This window comes from Thermobia domestica, chromosome 5, assembly GCF_964235325.1.
Source record: "Thermobia domestica chromosome 5, izTheDome1.hap1.1, whole genome shotgun sequence".
In the NCBI taxonomy this organism is placed as follows: Eukaryota; Metazoa; Arthropoda; class Insecta; order Zygentoma; family Lepismatidae; genus Thermobia; species Thermobia domestica.
In genome coordinates this window covers 31627630-31651061 of record NC_137458.1, presented here as the reverse complement: position 1 = coordinate 31651061, position 23432 = coordinate 31627630, and the positions used below count along the sequence as shown (strand labels likewise).

Genomic DNA, 23432 nt, shown 5'->3' with positions numbered 1-23432 from the left:
AACACCGTGCTCGTGGGTTTTCTCGTAGTTCTCTCGTTTCCTCCCACTTTCTTCATTCCACCATTTCATTCATTTCTCATCATCACCGTCTTCTTTAGCGTCACCGCCATAGGCTTGCGACGTAAAACAAAACATTAAATTTCATTTTTTTTGCACTAGGACAGACAACAGAACACCCAAAAGTGAAAATTAATATGGTTCTAGACATTTTAAAACACATCTTGCGGTTGCATTTCTTATAGGAAACATGACTTAATATCTACTAAAAACATCTAACGCTCACAAAGCAACTTTGCGTTATAGAATTAACTTACTATAAGAAACTACGAAACTCATTGCAGGTGTCTAAATTTTAAAAATACTGACAATCCGGCTTAACAGAATTAGATTTTTATCCGACACCTTCTTTTGATTTTTTCAGCACAAAAACAACTTTAAATGGCTTCATTAACCAGAACGCGTCAAGTGAAAAATTACAAGGGTTGAAGTGATTTTTGCACATTGCATTTTCTTCGAAAAACTATCTTTGAATGCCTATTGTGGCTTTTTATCGCACTGTGATTAACTGACCATTTAGCACTGGTTGGTTTGGTTAACCGACATTGTGGTTTACTCACTTGGCGATTGAAGATTTTACCAAGATTTCTTGTATGTTTACTTATATTATTTATGTTTGATGTGTAAATGACACCTCTTCTTTTTACTTGGATTTACTACTTTTCTGTTGAGAAACTTTTATTGAACAAAGTTTTTTCACGCATGCTAAACCAATGTTTCGCTTCCAAATACTTATATTTACATTGTGTTCGTGGCGATTTGTACTTTTTGAAGAAATTTTACGGATAGCTTTTAGAAACTTACAAAACGAATACATTACATGGTACATATTTTTGACCTTTAACTTCAACTTGTATAATTGTTGCTTATCCCGGCGACATTTTTTATTACAAACTCGCAAGTAGACATATTTTTAACAACTTTGTCAAAAGCACCTTTCCGTTGACTGTAACATTGTTGACAGAATTTTGTTTGTTTCTGCCACTGAACCTGATTACCATTACTTTCACTAGGCCTATCTAATTTTGAACTAGTTTCAATTTTTTCTGAATTTATGACTTTCATGCAAACGAAGGTACAAAACGTTATTCTGTTTACTTACTTAATCTGTACTTGTTTTACAATTAACTAGCAGCTGATACCATTATAGTGCCTACTGCTAACCTGATCTATTGTGTTACGTATGATGATTTATCACACTATATATATATATAAGTTAATATGGTCATCGTCATCCTAGACGGTTATACTTTCAGTCCCTGAACCATAGGGTACTCGAGCGCCTCTAGTGGAAATTTCTTAACCACATACGTTGGAATGAACTGCCGGTAGCCTGAGTAGCCATTCGAAACGATATGTCGTACTGGGCAAGGTTAATCTCTACAAGAATTATGAATCTATAACGGTCTTCTTGGAAATTGTATAGTTTGTAAAATTATAGTGTTCAAAATCGAGAATAATGTGAATTTGATAATAGTTATAAAAATAACAACCTATTTATTTGTGTGAGTTTTCGAAATTTCCACATTTGGAGTGATAAAAGGCGTATCGAAACATTCCTCCCGAAGGGGAACGATGGTTGATCAATACTTAATTAATTGGGTGAGTGTTATTTATGATTATAAAATATTCTCTTTATAATGTTATATTTCCTACTGATCAAATATAGAATTCTTATTGGATTGATAAAATTTAGGAGGTCTTGTAATTATTAGATTCATTATCGAAAGATGTATTAAAGGTTTACTACTTGTTCAAAAGAATCATAGTGCCTTCAACCTAGCTTTAAAAAGCAAATTAATTTTTCATACATATTCTAAATTCTCAATATAGCTTTAAATGTGTTATATTTTGTTGAAAATATTTCTGTATTGCATATTTATTTTTACACAAATTTTGTTATAAAATTTATCAAGTAAGAAAATCAGTTATTTTCAATTATCCATATTACCTAGTTTTTACAATATTATTTGGAGGATAACAGCCGTTTTTTTGGAAGTATTTGAGCCAGTTCTAATTAAAATTTAACTATAAATTTAGAATAAGACGCGATAAGTATTTCACGGAAATATTCAACTGCTAACCTACAATAATATCCATTATTCATTGAAAATTACGAATCCCGCAAACCGATAATATATTAACATAACTTTTATCCTATCCTTTTAGTTTCATGCACATTTATCGTATTCTATTTTCATGCTTGTGGAAAGTCACAAAAACGCAAACATATCATGCATAGTTACGTATTTATATGAATATCAATTAAAAAGTTTTAAACGTTTAATACAATTATGTTTTATATTGATTACATTATTTTAAGTTTGTTAAAAGGTCCTATTGCGACGCGAACTATTCTTTCCGGGAAAATCCTTTTCAACAGTAACTTATCTGCATTAAAAGTATTTGTCCATCCTTTTGTCATCAAGCCGCACTTTTCAGTATTTTGCTTTCATTTATGACATTAGTATTTCTTTTTCATTAAAAAACACTAATTTACAATAACCAATAATTTTCTCACTTGACGAATTAAATAGATCGAAGCACTAAGCCACTTTTGAACTTATATGTTTCGTGTTTTCACCCTGAATGAATGCAATATTGAGAGTGTCTTCTCACAAAGGTGCTCTCAGTCACCAACACAACGCAATGGATAATAGTTAAATATAGCCATGAAGCACTGTTGCTAAGAATGCAGAGGGAGCAAATTTTTCTTTGGGTCACATTTTATAACCATATTTGTAGAAGCGAAAGGATTTTCTGAGTCGCAAAGACACACACATACATATACACTTTTGTCTGTTTGCGAAGAGAAATTTCTCAGAACTGCCTTTGTACAAGGTTTACTTAAAAAGTTATTTTTTTAACTAATAAAAATGAGTTATCCTTTAGTGTTATACATAACGAAACCAGGCAATGAATGTAGCGGATGAAATTAAATTAAAGTAAATCATTACATTTGCATCTTCATGACCCGCAATCGTAACCTTTGCGTTAATGGAAACATATATGAATAATACTCATGATTTAGGAAGAACTAGTGAAACGAGAATTTGCCAGAAATTCACTCGTATTGGCCAAAACGGATGAAAAATATCACGCACTAATTCTTTCTAAATCCTTCTTTGTAACAAGGATTCACATGTCGAAGGTGTCCCACGTTCGATGGCATTCAACCCCATCGCGACCTTCGACTGGTAGAATGAAAGTAATCAACTATCAAATTGTGAAAGTAATGGATATATAGTTTTCGTGTATGACAAATCTGGTGGGTATGGGCGTGCGGCTGCGATATACATTATGGGGATACCCCGCAAGACAAACTGTGTATCATTTCATATATTCGAAGGTCTTTGTGTGCTACTAGACTGCTTCTGTGCTCCAGATATGTACGACACTGGTGTTCCACGGACTAACAACATTCGTTATAGGAACATAATATACTAGAAGCAGTAGTACAAGAACCGTCAGTAAGCACAAGATCGCTTGCGTGAGTGCGAGGAACAAATCATGTCAAATATTACAAAAATAGTAGTTATGTGAGTATCATTTTCTAAAAGTATAGCCTGTGTCAGAAAATGTTTAAGGTCTATCTGTGAACATCTGTGAGTGGTTTAAGCGAATGTGTGAGCATATTTCAGTGTAGATACTTCCTATTAACGAAACATATTTTACAAGAGATTGTGCTGAATACCTGTAATAGTCATTTGTGGGAATACGAAAACCAGCAAGCCCTAATCCAAATTGGTCCCTTAATACACGTTTATAATGAATATGTGGGTTGGTATTTTCGGAGATTACCTTGTTGGCTTTTACCAATTTGATTAAATGAACAGTTTATCAATATTTGTTGGCAAACTATTTACCAGAATTTTTGGGAGAGATTACGCTAAAACATCGTCATCGCATTTGGTCCCAACATGAGGAAGCTCCTCACATGACGTGCGGGAATACATGAATCATGTGTATCCGGAGCAATGGACAGGGCGAGGTGGTCCGGCAAGATTGTTAGTTCGTATACAGAACCTAAACACATTATAATTCTTTTTTCTGTGTGGGGATAAGAAAGCGCTGTTGTACCAAATACCTGTACTGTCTGAAGAAGTACCGTAGTTGCTAGAAATGTGCCATTAGCCAAATCATCACGGAGCCAACACGTATGATCAGTGGCGTATTTACGATTTTGCTTCGGGGGGGGCTTTGCTAACTTTCGGGGAGGGCTTTGCCTGAAAATGTGAAAATTCTGCAAGATATTTCATATACTTTACTATAGTAAGTAAGATTTCGGGGGGGGCTTAAGCCCGGAAGCCCCCCCCCCTAAATACGCCACTGCGTATGATAGATCTTGTTTGGGTTCGCTGTTTTGCAGTCACAATGCCTATATTGAGATCGGAGGACGGCGTATGGAGCAGCTTCCCTAGAGGTGCGTATAAGGCCATTTTCATATGTAGTAATATCCTAATTTTATTGATATTGTTATTTACTGTTTTGTTGGTATAAAATCAAGCATAGTTGACACAATGGCCTCCATCTGGCCTCTAAATCAATTTCCCATTAACGTATTTCGTCAAGGTCAAGGTTTACGTTTTGCATAATTCGGACAAACCGTTATCTTCGAGCTTGTCTGGGAATCCCTTCATTATGCCTTTTGCGGAATCACTAGCACACCCATAATACATTGCTGCCATATGCATAAATAGTTTGTATACGACTTTATCTATGTATACGGTCATAAATTGCCAAAACCATGGTCCCTCTTGTTCGAAATAAAACATGATGATGTTTTACTGTTTCAGTCCATGGCCCTGGTAAAGGTAGGTTTCTTAGTGCATTCGTCATGTATAGTCTTATGATCTTTCTCGGAATCGATACCACTACATATAAAACCATGACCTACCGTTGCCTTTGATTTTTTGTAACCATAGCAAATGCAGTCGGATCCCTTGTTTGCAAGGCGGATCGTGATGTTATTCGTTAATTGTGGCCAATGTGAATGCACCCGTAAATAACGAACTTTCAATTATTTTTGCTGTCCCTGTAATAACCTGTAATGTTCGTACATCAAAGCAGGAAGAGGGGAGGAAAGGGGAAGAGGAAGTAAAGGGAGGGGATTCTTTTCAATGTAGATTGTGCTATTGTTTCTAGACATGTCCGTGTAATCTTCCATGCCACTGTGTAAGGGCTGGTTTGATGGTCTCAGATCCGTTCAGTGACAGTCTCAGCATCGTGACTGCCAGATAATACCGTGTGTTGTCTTTCCTATTATTGCCTACCATGTCACCCACACGACCGAACACACATTTAGGTGTTTTTCAGCAATCCCATGGTTTCGTCGCGGTTCTCCAATTATCTAGCATATTCTCATTTCCTTAACTATTTTCACATTTCTTTAATCACCCGTCTCTTTTACCCTTAGATGCAACACTGGAATATTAATTTGTTTGAAATAAATCTGGGAGGACAATGTACCAACTCTCCTCGATATATCTGCCTTCTTAGCAAGATATTTCTCTCTTCTTCTTACATAACCTGTATTGTTGATTTTATGTTTCGTCGCTTCCCATATGTTGTCAACAATTTTTTCTTCGCTACCTAGGAGGGGATAACGGTTACATAATAACGCAGTGGTAATGTGCATCTACATGACATAATTTCCACTGTAGATCCACTACAAAGTAAGTTTCTGATGAAGAACATTGTATAAAATGTTATTCTTTTCGTTTCCTTCGTTTTCTCAGGAGGTACTTCAATTTTCTCGCAAATCCCCATTGCACCACCTTCTCGAAAATCATTACGTATTATTAATTAATGTCTGCCTCCTTTAGCACAAATGTTAGAATTGAGGATCATGCACATGCAAATGTAATGACTTCATTGAATTTCATTTTATTCACTACATCTAGTCCCTGTCGTAGTTATACAACTACGCACAACACAAAAATTACCCTTCGCCATCTTGATTCTTTAGAAAATATCGATGGTCTGTCAACATTGTTTTTCTTATTTGATAGAACATCGTTATATTCGCGACGAATCGGGCTCATCTGCCCTAACGGAATATTTCGGACAAGCTAATTCCTGTAGTGGACTCTCTTGCGCAAGCATTCAGCGATTAAATATCATGCACTTTTGGAAAGAGCAGATAACAAGGGTAAGATAATAACATGTCGCCGCCTAATAACTAATTGCTATGGACATATTCGCTCCCAAAAGTTCATTTTTCCATGGTTTAAGACAGTCTTAGTTCTGAAAAACAATGCACTTCCGACCACAGGTAGATATAAACATCTTCCCTTATTTTGATGTCAGGAATCTCCTGTTAAAGTTTGAAGACCTAGTTCATTAAAATCTTATAGATAGATAGATAGATAGATAGATAGATAGATAGATAGATAGATAGATAGATAGATAGATAGATAGATAGATAGATAGATAGATAGATAGATATGAGGGTTGATCCAGAAATAAGCTTCCCAAAGACCTCCAGCATCATGGGAAGCTGCGAGGCGAAATCTGGCAACACCAAAGTGCGCGACTCTTTCCCCAACTCGATTCCATCCGGCTGCGGTTCGCTGTGCCGCTCAGTCTTGGTTCAGCAGCCGTCCGAGACGAAGATGCCCATGATTGCTCCTGTAAAATCCGACATTTGTTCGGTAATTCGCTTCTTCAACGCCAAATAGACTCCATCCGTGGATATTCATCGTCAGTTGACAAAGGTGTGTGGCGATAAGTGTATGTCCGCTCAGCACGTCCAAAAGTGATGCAGGGAGTTCAGTACCGGTCGGAAAAACGTCCAAGATGAAGAACAGAGTGAAACACTGTTAATTTCGTAGGCTATTGTCCAGATGGTCCAACGCGAAGTGCTTTAAAACAGGAGGATCACCATCCGTGAACGTGTTGCTCGGATTCCTGGAAGTTCTTACGGTACAGTGTAAGGAGCTGTCACTGAAAAGTTGAAGTATCGCAAGTGTTGTGCTCGATGGGTGCCACGTATGTTGACAGCAGAACACAAGGAGAGACACCTTGGCTGTGCTCGCCAGTTTCTTCAAATGTGTCAAGAAGATAAGAAAGAATTGTTGGACTCCATTGTTACGGGAGACGAAAATTAGGTATTTCATTTCACCCCGGAAATGAAACAAGAGTCCAAACAATGGCGTCGTTCAGGGTTACCAGTCGCAAAGAAGTTCAAACAAACTCCTTCTGCTGCAAAGTCATGGCCAGTGTGTTTTGGGAACGTACGGGGATACTGCTGATCCTGAAACCTGGGACAACAATAAACACATAGTTATTGTGCAATACTAAGGCGATCTATCCAGAACCGCCGGCGAGGACGACTGACAGCTGCTTCACAACAACGCCCGACCTCACGTCTCCCATCAAACCCAGGATCTTTTGACGAACTTTGGGTAGACTGTCATGATCCACCCACCGTACATCCAGGATCCTTCGCGTATCGATTATCACTTGTTCCCGAAGTTAAAGGAATACCTGAGTGGCCAACGCTTCCGGAGCGACGATGAAGTCAAAGACGAGGAGAAACGCTTCCTCAACGTGCTGGCGGCGTTCTATGACATTGGGATACAGGAATCTTTGCAACGTTTACAAAAGTGCGTAGAAAAATTTGACAACTTTATCGAAAAATAGAGTAAATTGTCTTCTTCCAAACGATGTATATTGCTATGAGAATAAACAATGTTGTGTATTTGTAAAATTAATAGGAACCTTGTATTCGGATCAACCCTCGTATAAATAATTTTTCTTTTAAAATACAGAAGGAGTTGTTTAATCTTTATGATGAGTTATTCTGTTAAAATTTTCACAATTACTCAATAATTTTAATATGCCATAAATATGCTATAAATCTGTGTTTAACAAGCCTTGACTACTCTCCCGGTCCACTGGGAGATTATAAAATCTAAAATAATAATTATTTGTTCACTCATCACGGAACTTGGTCAAAATGTAGCTGCTCTGAAATTTGACACGGAGTTTGTTTCTGAATGCGATACTGAAACCGAAAATGTAAGAAATTAACTATTTTCGTATAACGTTGATAGCTATTCAGCAGAAACTGTAACATAGGGAAGAAGCCGTTTTTCACAATTGATTAAACGTCTCAGGAATACACGTAATCTCAATCCTTAAGTCTCTGCTAAAACTGGAAGAAATGGGAATAAATTAGAAGTTCTGCTTTCAATATGTATCTACAAAGAATAAAAATGAGAACGAATAGTTAGAAGCAGTTCCTTGGAATCAATTTAGCGTCCTAAAAATATCCACGATATTCTCTTTCAAAGGTCCACTCAAATGTCCGCCCAAGTCTCCCCTTGGTAAAATCTGAACTGAAGTTACTGCTTGTAATTTAAGGCATAGACCATCGCAAAGGTTGCTCCCTGAGACATTCGATGTGTCAAAGCCCGTGTTTATCTAACGTCCCACCCTCTTCATCATTTGAAAGGCATTCCTCAATCCGTAAACAAGCTTCTAGGTATCATTCCATCCCTTGCTTATTACCTTCACAAAAAATGTAAAGTTCAAGGCTCAGCTACAATAATTTTCCTTCGGCATGTTTGATAACGACAACTTTTCTATTTACTTCAAATAGTAAGACTGCAAGATATTTGTGTTACATTTTCTCTTTTTCTCTGTTTATCTAATTTTTAAGTGGGTTTGCTGTGCACTGCAGGAGAAGCGATAATGGAGCAATTATACAAGAGCTATTACAAACAGTAGTTTGCTTCTGAGCACGAACTTCAAACTAAACAAAAGTTACTTTCTTATTAGGTTGTTTCAGATCTCATGATAATGAAATTTTCACAGCTATCCAACTATTCTATAAAAAGATGAAAATAATTAAAATACTTAAATAATTAAATAATTAAAGTAATTAAATACTTAAATAATTAAAATAATAAATTGAAAAATAAATGGAAGGGAATATCATGTTAATTTATGTCGAAATACTTTGCGACTTCTTAGTATTTCCTTTATTCAGTCCTCCATGGGAACTCCGTTGAAAGGATTTTCTACTTTATACCATACATTGACTTATTCTAGCTGTATCATGTTCTATCCTTCAAGGTGTATTTGTCTCTATCCTTGCGTATGAAATATTGATTGCAGATGCTACTATATTTTTGCCGGACATTTTACACACCAGAATTAAACAAATGAATTCCCTACTTCTTTAGCTCTCGATTTTAATCAATTCCTTAAACAGATTTTCCTTTCAAATTTCCCCACACTTCAAAAAAATCCTTTAAAAGCACGATTGCCAAGATTCATTCAATCGAGCTTAATTTTGTTTTATGATTATAATTTCATTATTAAAGAAACGTTTTTCGTACATTTTCATGTAAGAAATACTTTCTAGCCTATCGTCTTCATTTCATAATCACTCAATTCTAGCTACAGGGGAAAGCAACATGCAATAAACGTAAAAAATCGTGACTGATGTGCACACACAAGGTTTAGTGAGAATAGTTATACAATAGTGATATTTTATTTTATTCTTTCCGTACATCCTCACTTTATTTCCTTTCATTGCAGAGACGAAAGAATGAAGAGGAACCTGCCATCTATCTTAACTACGACCACAGTGCAAGCTTTGATGTCATCTTTTTTCCTTTCCTACGAGACCCAGGCAAATGTAAAGACATAACACATAGTTTCTTCCCTTCCGATCCCAAACTAAGATTAATCGTGAAACAAATTTTGGTATGATTTTTTAAAAATTAATTTTTGTTTTACCATTTTCTGTTTGACTCAATACAAAATACTAAATTTCGTTTAATATTTACAATAAACATATATTTTGAAAGATACATCATCTGAGCTTTCAGTTTCTAACTCCGGCAAAAGCGAATATGCACTTTCAGTTTGGCTGCATCCATAAGAACCACGGCTACAATATTTAATCTTGACTTTATGTAGAAAAAAGAAAACATGAACAATAATTATGATGTATCTATCAAATATGTCTAGGATAGTGCAAATCAAATCTTCTTAGCATTACTCGTTACCTGATTGATTTTCAGGAAAATAATATTGCTTCCATTCTGTTATCTCTTTGCCCCTTTCTCTATCTCTATCTGTCGCTCTGTGCTGTGTTATTCTTCTTAGAAATAAACATTATACTATTTTCTTATAATACGTTATGTGTAAGTGTTCTCATGCACACTCACGTCCAAAATTATTGTCGCATGTCTATAAATATGTAGTTGTAGGAATACAATTTGATAACGAATTCGCCCGGTATTTCTTATAATATTAGTATGTGTATAATCTGCAAAGACATGTATGTGGCCAACTGTATGTCAAAAGAATAGTAAATAAGAACAATAAAACGAAAATAAAACTTTCTTGTCCACTTAGCAACATTTTATTTTCCTCATTATAATGTTCGTATTTATAATTCTTTTCCTACGAAATTTACCACAAGTATACGTTTCCTGATTATACATATAGTATCAGTATTGAAAGTACCCTGTAAAATTATTATCACATTATATCCTTACAAGATGAAGTTATAGATATGAGACAGTCATTTTGAACATGAGTGTTCCCTTAAAATAACTGTAACTTTCATTAATTACGTAATCTCTAACAATTTGCTATGTATATGTGTGTATATGTGTTCATGTACTTGCTAGCTGTTATTCATTCCCAATAAAGCAAAACAAAAACTACAAACTATGTTAAAATTAATATTTTTTCCTCATATAAGTTGTTTCCTGGATCTTCAAAAAGAAAATCGGAAACACTCTTAAAACTTCATCTGTACGCATGCACACATCACACACTCAACACGTATGCTGAGGAATCCTCCTCAACTGCAACATTTCAAACAAAGCCAATCTAAACTAACACCAAAAGAAAATATTTTATTAACTATATGTTTTTTTAAATATCTTGTGTTTTGTTTCACGTCCCAAAACTCTAATTCAATTTACTTTTCTAAGATACATTGTACCGGTAAAATTTTATATGTCAGGAATTTGAATTCAGTTCAATTTCTGAACCACAAATTGGCGCTAAAAATCTTACATGAGCTCTGCTAATGAAAACAAACATAAAATTTAAAAGAATGTTTGAAAGATCTGTGTTTCGGTTTTTGGAAGTTTGAATAGTTAAAAAGAAAAATGTTTAAGAATTTTAATTCAAAAATTTTAAAACTAATTTTTCGTTACGAAAAACAAAACTGTTTGGATCAGCATCAAAATTGGAAAATCAATTTTTTAGATCTAAATTTGTGTAAAAGGTTTATTTCTTCTTCTAAATTTTAAAGGAAAATTTAAGGGTCTGAATCGAAAATTAAAAAAAAAAAAACAATTACAATGAAGATAGAAACAAAACTGTTTATAGATTTTAATTGGAACTAACTTTTGTTACAATGAAGATAGAAACAAAATTGTTTATAGATTTTAATTGGAACTAACTTTTGTTACGAAAAATCTAATTGTTCTGATCACAAGAATCAATTCGTTGTTGTTAATAAAATTTCGCCTTGTGAAGAATGAATAATCACGCAAACAATTTTCACTACTTCTTAGCGATTCATGGTTGTGAACTTAGATTTTAGTGTTATAGAGGAGATGATCTGTGTTTAGCGTAACATTCAAATAGTATGAACACTGCTAGGTTAGAATTTAGTTCTCTGACAACCATCATAGCACTTTTAACAAACAAGGTAAAACTTTATACTTTTATACGTTTTATGAAATATCATTCTGCATACGTTTTAAATCCCACTATATAATAAAACTCTTTTCATTACGAATAAAAATTCATGCGATTTGAGCTAAATATATGGTATTAATTGAAGTCAAATGTTAGTAACCAGAGAGAGTGAAGATTATTTTAATGAAAGTCGTACAAGGAACATATAACTAAAAAATAAATTCAGATGGCTGAATACCATAATACAGTTAATAAAAGAAGGTACGAAGGCTAACAGGAAATCATAAATATAATTTTCTTTAATGATTGATTTAAAGTCCCGCGTTGCGTTTCAAATCCACTACTACACAAGAAATGAACCTTTCATGAGAACTGATCCACATATTCTCCAAACAAAATTGTATCAGAACTTCTGAAGAGCTACTACCAAGAATCGAACCCAAGAAATTTGTATTATGTTATCACCGAAGATACTTATATAGTGTTAACAAGTATACTAACCACATGGAGAAATATTATTTAGCATTAATTTAGGGTCCAATATGTACCAGTTAATAGTGAAATAACCTTGATCTTATCAAACAGGAAAAATGAAGATAAAATATTCCCAAAAATATTACATGACAATTTTTTACCCATAAAAGAAAAAAAAATTAAACCAATCTCACTTTGAAGGTACTAATCATTGTCTTATACTACCCTGCCATGGCAATTTCAAAAATCTAATGGTTCCATACACACTCCTCTCGAACTTTTAGAGGTGCCGTTAATTTAAATATGACCTATGAACATGAATTGATCATGATACTAATCCGTATTGCCATATACTGTATTAAACCCTGAAGGAGAAAAATACGTGAAGATAAAATACTGTTAGTTATATTTTCACAATTTTACCCTTGAATGGGAACAAGATGGATAATCCAAATCTTCAAAGGTACATGCTATTATCCTATAATCAAAGTATTAATTTAGGCAATTTCCAAAATATAAGGAAGATACTATACATACATCCCGAAATTTGAAGCAGTGGGGCTACCTATCATTGCCAAAATTTAGAGTGTGTGATCTTAGGAACACCTATACTCGTCTATCTTAGGAACATTATTAAAACTAGCCAAAAGCGGTCAAATTTTGATTTTTTTTTTTGTAAAGTTATACTCATCAGAAGGAACAGGATGGTTCAAATAAATTTTTCGAAGTATACACGGTACGTTCACAGAATTTCAAGACTGAGTGTTACCTGAGTAGGAGTGCGCGCGCAGACCAGTTCCACCGATAAGGTGTGGTAAAGGGAGGTGTCAGATAAGCCACCGCGAGAACGGCATTTGCCTCCGAGACGCAGCAGTGAGTAGATCCCTTGTTGGGTGAGTGCATGTCAGTGACTCCAGTCAAAACGTGAGTGAGTGGAAAATTCAGTGGCATTTGGAGCAGCGTTATGTTGTAAAGTTTTGTGTGAAACTGAAGAAAACAGGTACAGAAGCTTTTCCTACGATTAAAGAGATCAACAAAGAATACGCAATGTCACGCGCAATGGTGTTCATGTGGTACAAGAGGTTCTGATAGGGCCGAGAGGACGTTGAAGACGATGGCCACCCTGGCAGACACGCAACAAGGTGATCTAAGGAAAGTCTGGTGAAAGGGTGTGAACTGTTAAATACTGATCGTCGTCTTAGTATTAAATTAATGCCGATGAAATGGGATTGGTCCGAGAATGGTCTTCAAGTTAGTGACAGAAGATTTGAAGATGAGGAAAGAGTGTACCAAACTTGTTCCCAAAGTCCTGATGGATGAACAGAAAACATGGTGCTTGGTTGTTTGCGAAGAAATCCATGAAGTTTCTCAAGACGATCAACATTTTTAGGATAAAGTGATTACTGATGATGAGATCTCAGTCTATGAGTACAACCCATAAACGAAATAACAAAGTGCGGAGTGGCTTAAGATGATCGCAGGAGAAAGTCACGCGTGAAAAGCATGCTCATTGTTTTCTTCGATGCCAAAGGACTAATACAGAGTTTGTCCAAGCCGACAATGTCACAGGTCCGTTTTACGCTGGGGTACTCCTCCGCTTGAAAAATTAAGTCCACCGAGTAAACTAAGACACCAAAGCCAATTGCGTTCTTCATCACGATAATGCACTCTCTGACATGTCGCTCGTCGCCGCCTAAGTGTTGGTGCAGTTCAACTTAGCACCACTCCCACTTCCGCTTTAGTCCCGACCTTTCTCTCAGCGACATTTTGTTCTCCCGAATCATGGAAGACCTGAACGGGCAATGATTCATCTCGATTCCAGAGTTTGAGGCTGCTTCGACGATGTTCATTCAGTGCCTAGCGCACGAAGACTATCAGGGAGACTATGAACAATGGGGAAACACGCTGACAGCAGTGTGTTGATGCCCAAGGGTCACATTTCGAAGACTTTTATTTCGCTGTACAAAAATACATAATACACTTCTTATTCTGATACCAGTCTTGAAACTTTGTGAACGCTTCCGGTATACCATAGACCGGTAGGCTACTTATTTCCCTTTACCCACTTTAATCTGGGTGATACAAAACGTCTTCTCTTATCACGTGTCTACCTATAATTGGATAACGTGGGTGACAAGGGCATATTTTAACAAATTTAAGTTCTAAACTTTAACTATTGGATTTTAATCAATTTCGAAATTATTATTATCGTTATTATTTTATTACTATAATAATTAGTATTATAATTATTATTACTATTAATAATAATAATAATAATAATTATTATAATAATAATAATAATAATAATAATAATAATAATAATAATAATAATAATAATAATAATAATAATAGATGTTTCGATGAAGATTAACTTCTGATGTTTTGCTTAAATGAGCTTCCATAGTACTGTACCTCTTTAAACAACTTACAATTTTGATTGGAGCACATGAAATCCACATAAGCCGCTGCAGCAATATCAACATATGGTGAAACTTCAAAACCGGGGTAAACGCACATAATCAATGCTTCTTCTGCGAACTTCACACACTTCTCAAATTCTTTGGTATGGCTATGAAATGTTCGAACATAAATATTATGAAACATTATGAGATTTTGAAACTAGTGTAATTTGTTATTCTATATACATAAATAACAGAATAAATAACAGAATAATAAATTCTGAACGTTTTCTATTTATACTAATATATTAAAAATAAAATAATATTGACCTACTTCAACTGAGGCGTTGAAGTCAGAAATTAATAATAATAATGGATTTAATGCAGAAAATAATTCATTACTATTACATTAATTAATTTGCAAGTGTGTGTCTTGCCAAATAACATAGTGAATAATATCAATTTTTGTTGGATGATAATTATGAGGCACTAGTTTGTTTGAGCTGTAGAAGACTTCACCATATTTTGTAGATAAAAGTAGGGAATTATTTTCTGGTTTCAGGTACTATATTCTCAGTTTTTATAATTATCTGTTTCATTGCGTTTTTGATGTAGATTAGTCTCTTTTAAGTTAGTTTCATATTTGCAATAACACTTTTTCGTTTCCCACTATCTTAGTTATATTCCTATGCAAAAAGTTGGACATTATGTTCCTATATAATGCCTACCAAACTTTCCTTACTGTCCATATTCTGATATGAATCTTAATGGAAATAGAACACAATTTTCTTAACAAAAATTTATGATCTGTTTCAAGCCCGACCTGTTTTAAGTACGATACTTCAGGTTTAGTTACCTGTAAGGATTCAATTACAGTTGAAGTTACTCGTGGTACTTCAATGTCATCTATAACAACTCCATGTTTTCTAATTTCTATGCTGAGAGGGAGAATGAAAATACATCTATAGCTTTTGTTGCTTCGTTTCTCCAAATGGTCTTCTAGTTTGAGAGCCTAAATTTCATATAAGAATCTGCTCTGCGAGGGTAAGTAAATCCATCTCCCATTACCAAAACCAAACTTTTGTAGGATCATTCACATTACTACATGTTTTTCAATTTCCTTTAAACTTTGTTTCTAATAACTTTCAATACTATCAATCAATTATAGAGAAAATCTGTTTGTAAAAGTCCGTTGTTGTTGCTCCAAGAAATAATACAAGCTCTTATTCACACCTGTTGTTTCTTTCTAATTCATGAATTTTAAAGCCTTGTTATAGAAACAAATAAAGGATATAGAGGTTCATATATAACACTGCGCTTAAATTCTGCATCTCTTTCAAATGTTTCTATAACTCTTGTGTTTCTGGGAGTATATTCACTATCTTAAACAAGCATATTATCAGTTGCAATACAGTAAATATTAGTTGTGTCAAAAGGATGCAATTTTGTTAATTTACTTCCAGTATATATATATATTGTTCTTTTTAAATACTTATCCATAATCAAATCCAGAAATAGTACCTACATTTCCTATTGCAACAATAGACTCGTGCAATAGTTTCTATTTCTACTCTAGTTCTTACGAGATCTGTTAATGTTACGTTTCTGTGTTGAGACAAGGCGTTCTTAAGGTGTATTAAACGTTTGATACAAGTACAATTTAACCTCCATGTTTAATCCATGCATTATTTGTAACGATTGGGGTTAAAAAAAGTACCGTAAAATGCAATTGTCCTACACTTAAAAATTATTACTGCTATTTGTTAAGAGTATAACTTTTTTTCAAAATTGAATTATAGAAAATGAAATCTTTAAGTTTAACGTCCCACGATTATGCAAGATCGTGTACTTACGCAAAATAAGTAGATAACTTAAACCACTAAACACTTTTTCCATTTAGTGTATGATGAATTTATTTTGCCCAAAGATATTCCAAAAGACAAAGTAACAAAATTAATAGATTATACCTTTCGAAAATTATAATATAATTTAAAGAGGAAAGAGATTAAATTACAAACTTGTGAAATATGCTTATTATAGTTTGATCACTTTATCAGTATTGTTTGCCAAAATTGGTTTTATAAATGTATTTACTGCTGTGATTGGTTATTGAATAATTGCAGCATCTCTAGCTACGAGAACTGTTGTAATAACAAAAAGGAAAGTGAATATGAGAAGATTATTAATTGTATTAATTCATTAAAAGAACAACAAGAAATTATTATAACAATAAATGGAAATAGAGATGAAAATTATACAAAAATACTGCCACTAAATTGAATTAGCAAAGCATTTTTTCTATAATAAATGATTGAGGTTGAGAAAACTATTAATTGGAATGCAGAAGAAATAATTAAAGAAAAATGAACTCAAAAGAGAGATGGAGAATTATTACGTGAGGATATACGATATCGTATTATCGTTTAGAATGGGTTAGGAAAACCTTTCCTTTTAATTTTATACAACAAAAAGGCTGATTAAATTACATATATTTTATATATAAGACCAAAGGATGGACCAAACTAAATACCAACAACTATAAAAAAGAATAGAAGCAGAATGAAACTTAAAGATGAAAAGCCACATTTATATATAGCAGTGATTCTATTATTGCTATTAATGAATGCAACGATTATTCTATTAATATGGGGGATAATTTTATCTTAGACAACAAGAACAATACTAAACATTATTTTACAAAAGGTTGGGAATCACAAACTACAATAACAGAATGTCGACCTCTCAGTTATGCTAGCAATGAGGAATAAGGAAAATCTGATGTTAAGTTTGTAATGGCAATAACAGAAAAAAACACAATAACTTCCAAACAAAATTTAGCGCATCGGAAAATTTTTAAAAAATCCAAGCTGAAAATTTTGAAAGAACTGAAAAAATGAATTCCACTTCAGAATTCGGTGGTTCCCATTCTCAGTCACACTAAGAAAAGGTTTTGTTATCCTTCACAACTGTGATCATCAGTTTTGCAAGTGAGAACATTTTCATGTACTGCTTAACACCTCATCAGTATATAGTGCACACTGTGAACATTAAAATATTCCTAATGATTTAAAACTTAAGTGAATTTCTCAATTTCTGCTTTGAAACAAAACATTCAACTCACGGGTTTTACACTTTATTTTACATAACTTTCATATTGACATATTTTACTGAACAAATTTTAGAAGAAATATTTATCCAATGTCACAAGAGTTTGGTATAGAGATTTCTCTAGCTCGAGCAATCTTATTTAACATATTTACTATTTGCATCTTTAAAAGTAAAGAAAAATATTTGACTCTGTATTTTTCATATTTACAATATCTCGTTAGTTTGCAAGGTAAAAACTATAATGATTCTAAAACTCAACAGACAGGTTTCACAAACATTCTAATCAGTTTACAGTAATTTTCTTTTGTTTACTTCATATCCGGTAAGCTAGATTCATTTGTTATCTTTATTTATTTACCTTCTTTATCTTTCTGCTGTGCTTGAATGTCAGTTTGACATGGTGAGCACCGATTGGAGGGTTTACGCATTCTTTGGGACTTCACACATGTAGCACGGAACTTTCGTTCTACCAGGGTCACGAATTATTCTTAACCTAAGAAACCTAACCTACAATAACTAACTAAACTATCCTAACTTATCCTAAAGACAGAACACATGTATTGACATTTTCCCATTTTAAAATAAAATAATCTTTCCTAGCTACCACATCTTTTCAAGAACGCTTTGCTATCAGACCCGTTGTTTTATTGCCATTAACATTTTGGATTTTAATATTACAAAAAGCTAGATCCATTAAAACCATGAACTACGATGAAGCATTAGAATATAGTCGTCGAAGTACGAGCTGTCAACGAGAGTCTCACCTTACCGGTAATTCAAAAAATATTGCTCCCATATATCTTACTTGAGCCGTGGTATAGAAAGTAATCCAATGGGATCTCAAGTTAATATGTTCTAATTATCTTTCCATAACATGACTTCTAAATGAGCCTTTCTTAAAAATGTAAGCAAATAAAAAGAGATAAAAATTTTAAATAATGAGCAGTACGTTAGGTCTCCCAAAACAAAAAATTCTATGAATACGTGGTCTAAAAATAATGTTCAAATTCCGGGTAAACATATGTACCAGAATAAAATTTCTATCCTTGTCAGGTCATTAACACTACCACACTTACTTGGTCAATCTTCCAAAAAAAAGTCCAAAATTGAATACCTCTGTAGTTCCGATTATTCCTGGGGTCTTTTAGACTTGAGATTATACACCACCTTTCGTAAATGAAAGGTTTCAATAGTGTTTTGAAAATAATGTTTATTACCTTATCTACACGACCATGCACTTCTAAAACAAGGTACGATGGCTAACCCCCAACCACTCTCGTCTGACCTGAAGAAACTTGCTTACGCTGCTAACTCCAATGTCCATTGAGCATATCAACTTTCTCATTGCACTGTGTCAATGTTTTAAAGCTGTGACAGTCCAAAAATCATTTTTACTAGTTGTCACTCTTCAAATTTTCAACTTTTTTCACGTTTTTAATAGAGGAGGATAACTTTTTGTCTAACTCACAACATTGCTTCTGGTAAAAGACAAAAAAATGATGGGAAGTAAGTCCCTAATTGTCTATTATTGATGACGTAAGTATAGGACGAGATTTTCTCTACTTAACATCGAAGACGCCGTAAATCCTCAAACGAAGCTGTGATTGCTGATGATCCAATAGGAGACAATTTTACCGCAACAAAGAGATGAATCAAAAAGACATTATGGCTGAATTTCTAAAGTTAAAAATTTTGAAGCAATTATGAAATAATTTTTTTTGGTTTTTTAAAACAAGACTTCCTACAACGACATTCTATTGGAAATAAACTAAAACCCACTGAAACCAGGAAATATACTCTTATTTACTAAAATAATTCAATATTTTTTACTAAATAAGCAGAATTGTGGAAATAATATCATTACATATATTTCTCAAAGATTCTATAATTGAATATTATAGTTTTTTGACGAAATTATAAAAATTTTGCGACTTACTCCTACGATACCACAATAAATTTCTACTAACTAACTAACTAACTCTATGGCCTATGGAACCCGGAGGTTCAATGCCGCGTTCACAAAAGCTCTCCACTGACTTCTATCCTTTGCTAACTGCATCCAGTTTCTACTTTCCATTCCAATCTCTGCGAGATCCATCCTAATATTGTCCTCCCATCTGCGCCTAGTTCTTCCTTATGGTCGTTTTCCGATTGGTCTTCCCGTCAAGACTTTGAATGCGTTTCTACTTTCTTCCATTCGAGCTACATGACCTGCCCACCTAAACCTCCTAGACTTGACGACCCTAACAATGTTGGGTAAACAATATAAATTATGTAGTTTCTCGTTATAAAGTTTCCGCCATTCCCCATTCCCGTTCCTCTTGGGTCCGAATATTCGTCTCAGGATCTTGTTCTCAAATACTTTCAGTCTATGTTCTTCCCTCAGAGTAAGCGACCATGTTTCGCAACCATACAGAACAACAGGCATGATTATCGTTTTGTATATTTTGAGCTTCAAATTCCTTGACAGAATTCGAGACAAGAGATTTTGAACCGAATAGTAACACGAATTCCCTGCTTTTAGTCGACACTTAATTTCTCCGTGAATATGATTTTCCCCTGTTAATATTCATCCTAGATATTTGAAACTATCCACTTTATCAAAACTATTATTTAATATTTTAAAGTTTTCATAATTTGCCGTATTACGGTCCCGACGCACTTCCATGAATTTAGTTTTCTCTGGATTTAATTCTAAGCCCATGTCCCGGCAAGCGTTTAATAAGATCTCTGCATTTCTTTCTATTGTTCTCCTGTCATCCCCTATTAAATTTACATCATCAGCATATGCCATAACCTGGAGAATACCGTTCAACTCTAGGCCCTGGTTGATATCTTTGATTCTCCTTATAACGTATTCCAGAACGAAGTTAAATAATAATGGCGACAACGCATCTCCTTGTTTCAGGCAGTTTTCGACGTGAAAGCTCGTGGACAAAAATTGTCCTACCCGGACTTTACTTTGGGATTCATTTAAACATATCTTAATTAATCTAATTAGCCTTCTCGGTATTCCAAGTTCTGTAAGAACGTTGTATAATGTTTCTCTCCTAACCGAGTCGTACGCCTTTCTAAATCGATAAATACGTGATGTACCGGGGTATTGTATTCCCACTTTTTGCGAGTATGTGGCGAATGGTAAAAATTTTGTCGAAAGCTGATCGATTTTGTCTAAATCCACACTGATAATCTCCAATAATTTCATCTGTGTATGGGGTCAGTCTTGCTAATAGAATATTTGAAAGGATTTTATAGGATGTTGACAGAAGAGAAATGTCTCGATAATTATTACAGTCAGTTTTGCCGCCTTTCTTGTGAATTGGAACAATGATTGATTCTTTCCAATCTTGTGGCAATTCTTCCTTGTTCCAGATAAGGAGAATGAGTTTGTGCATCTTGTTCTACAATTTTTCGCCTCCAGCTAAAATTAACTCAGCCGGAATTTCATCTACATCAGGAGATTTGTGTTTCTTTAATTTCTTTATAGCGGTTTCTACTTCTATTCGGTTGGGTTCTGGAATATACGGTTCTGCGATGTGTATCTCCTTTTCTACACGCACACTAGTTTTTGGTTGCGTGTTAAGCAAATGGTCAAAAAAATCTTTCCATCTATTTAAGATGCTATCCGTGCCAGTGAGAACTGTACCGTCAGATTTCTTTAATATATAAGCACGAGGTTGATAGCCTTTTTTTAAAATTCATTGATTCCCTTATACATGTCCCGGATGTTTTTATTTTTACTATTATCTTCAAGTTCCTTAATTTTAGCTTTCAGAAAATCGCGTTTCTTTGTTCTAAAAGTTTTGGAAGTTTCCCGCCTGATATCTGCGAAATTTTGTGTAGTTATTTCATTCGGATTTTGTAGCCAGCGTAATTTTGCCTGTTTTCTCTTCTCTGCTAGTTTTATGCATTCTTGGTCGAACCATGGTTTGTTCCTACGTATTTCCGCGTGTCCCAATTTTTCTTTTGTTGAAATTTTAATGCTATCTCTAATTTCTATCCAGGTATCCTTAACACTAGTGCATTCCGAATCTTCTAAAGCCGAGAATCTATTCGAAACTTCAATCTGGTATTTCTCTCTTACCTAGCTCTCTTCTAATTTCTTTAAATTGATCTCTCCGTTTTCGGACATTGAATATTAACTTTATTCAACGATAACTTCTCTCGTATTATCGCTGCTATCAGGTAGTGATCAGTGTCACAATCAGCGCCTCTAAACGACTGGACATCAATTCTGCTAGATTGCCTTCTTCTATCTACTAAAACGTGATCAATTTGATTATGTGTTTTCGCGTCTGGTGATGTCCAAGGGTATTTATGAACGTCGCGATGTGGGAATTTTGTATTCTTCACGATTAGGTTTTTGGATGTTGCAAAGTTCACGAGACTAACACCGTTGCCATTACTTTCCTTACGCAGACTTTCGTTGCCTATAATCGGTTTGAAAATATTCTCTCGTCCTACCTTCGCATTGAAATCCCCTAATAGAATTATCATATGGTATCGCGAGAGTTGGTCAAATATCCCTTCCACTTCTTCGTAAAAACTGTCTTTTATATCGGCATCCTTATCTTCAGTTGGGGCATGTACATTTAAAACAATAATATCACACCACCTTCCCTTAAGAGTAATAAAGGAAAGTCTGTCAGTAACAAATTCAACCCGTTTAATTGCTATTAATATACATTTATGAACGAAAAATCCTGTTTCTAACTGGTGATTTTTATTTCCTTCACGTAAAAGAACGCAAAATTTCCGGAATTCACAGATCCATTTCCATCCCATCTAACTTTCTGAACTCCTATTACGTCCATCCTGTATTTCTCGAACTCACTCGATACGGATTTTAACGCGCCTGCCCTATAAAGACTCTTAATATTCCATGTTCCAAATCTCATGTCCATTTTCGTTTGCTGAGGACGTGCTAAGTTATAAGTCCTTGTCCGCGGCTTTTGTGAATATTTCTGAACAAGTGCTTTTTTACAGGATGAGGTTCTTAGCCTTACCCAAACCCCCAAGTTGGAGGACCATTCCTAGTCGGCTGTCCGCGACTGCTTATTCAGTATATTCGCAGCTAACCTCTATATCTAGAGGCCTTCTCCTCGATCCGCAACCTGAGGACGCGCCATGCCGTGGTGACAGGAACCCACGTTACACGGATAAATTTCTACATATTTCGAAAATCTCTACTCAGCAAATTTTTTTATGAATGTACAAAGGATGTCCAAAAATCTCGGACCATGTTACATTATACCCAATGTATAAGGTAACAATCATAAAAGAATTTTTTTTTAATTTTGGAGTGAATTTTGCAGGTAACAATGTTATAGTTGGTTGTGAAATACATAAAGAGACAAAGCATTTATGGGAATCGTTAACGAGAAAATAATTCACAAGATTACACGAAAGATGATCAAAACGAATACATTTAAGTATATCAAAAATACCTAATGACATTTTTCAAAATAACTATATAAAGCAATAAAACGCAAAAAAATCAAAATGTAAGAAATAAATGTTATTCAGATTTATAGGATGAAAGTTATTTGCTAAAAAATCATTAAAAACTGTTAAAGGAATTAAACAATACACAGAATTGACAACAGAATATATGTTAGCAAATGATATGTGGAAGTTAATAAATAGATTATTATTGCTGGAGAAGAAAAAGCTGGTAATAATACTCTTTACAACGAGAAACTTTATGTAATGAAC

General features: G+C 34.3%; 1 protein-coding gene across 3 annotated transcripts in view; it reads right to left on the bottom strand.

Moving 5' to 3' along the window:
- The window catches only part of LOC145684620 (uncharacterized), a 214706-nt gene that overhangs the window by 119107 nt on the left and 72167 nt on the right, over nt 1-23432 (bottom strand). For all 3 annotated transcript variants that reach the window (XM_081757008.1, XM_081757009.1, XM_081757010.1), the window contains one exon: nt 14640-14779. In XM_081757008.1, the coding sequence (XP_081613134.1) occupies nt 14640-14779 (140 nt within the window). The remainder of the gene's footprint in view (nt 1-14639; nt 14780-23432) is intronic.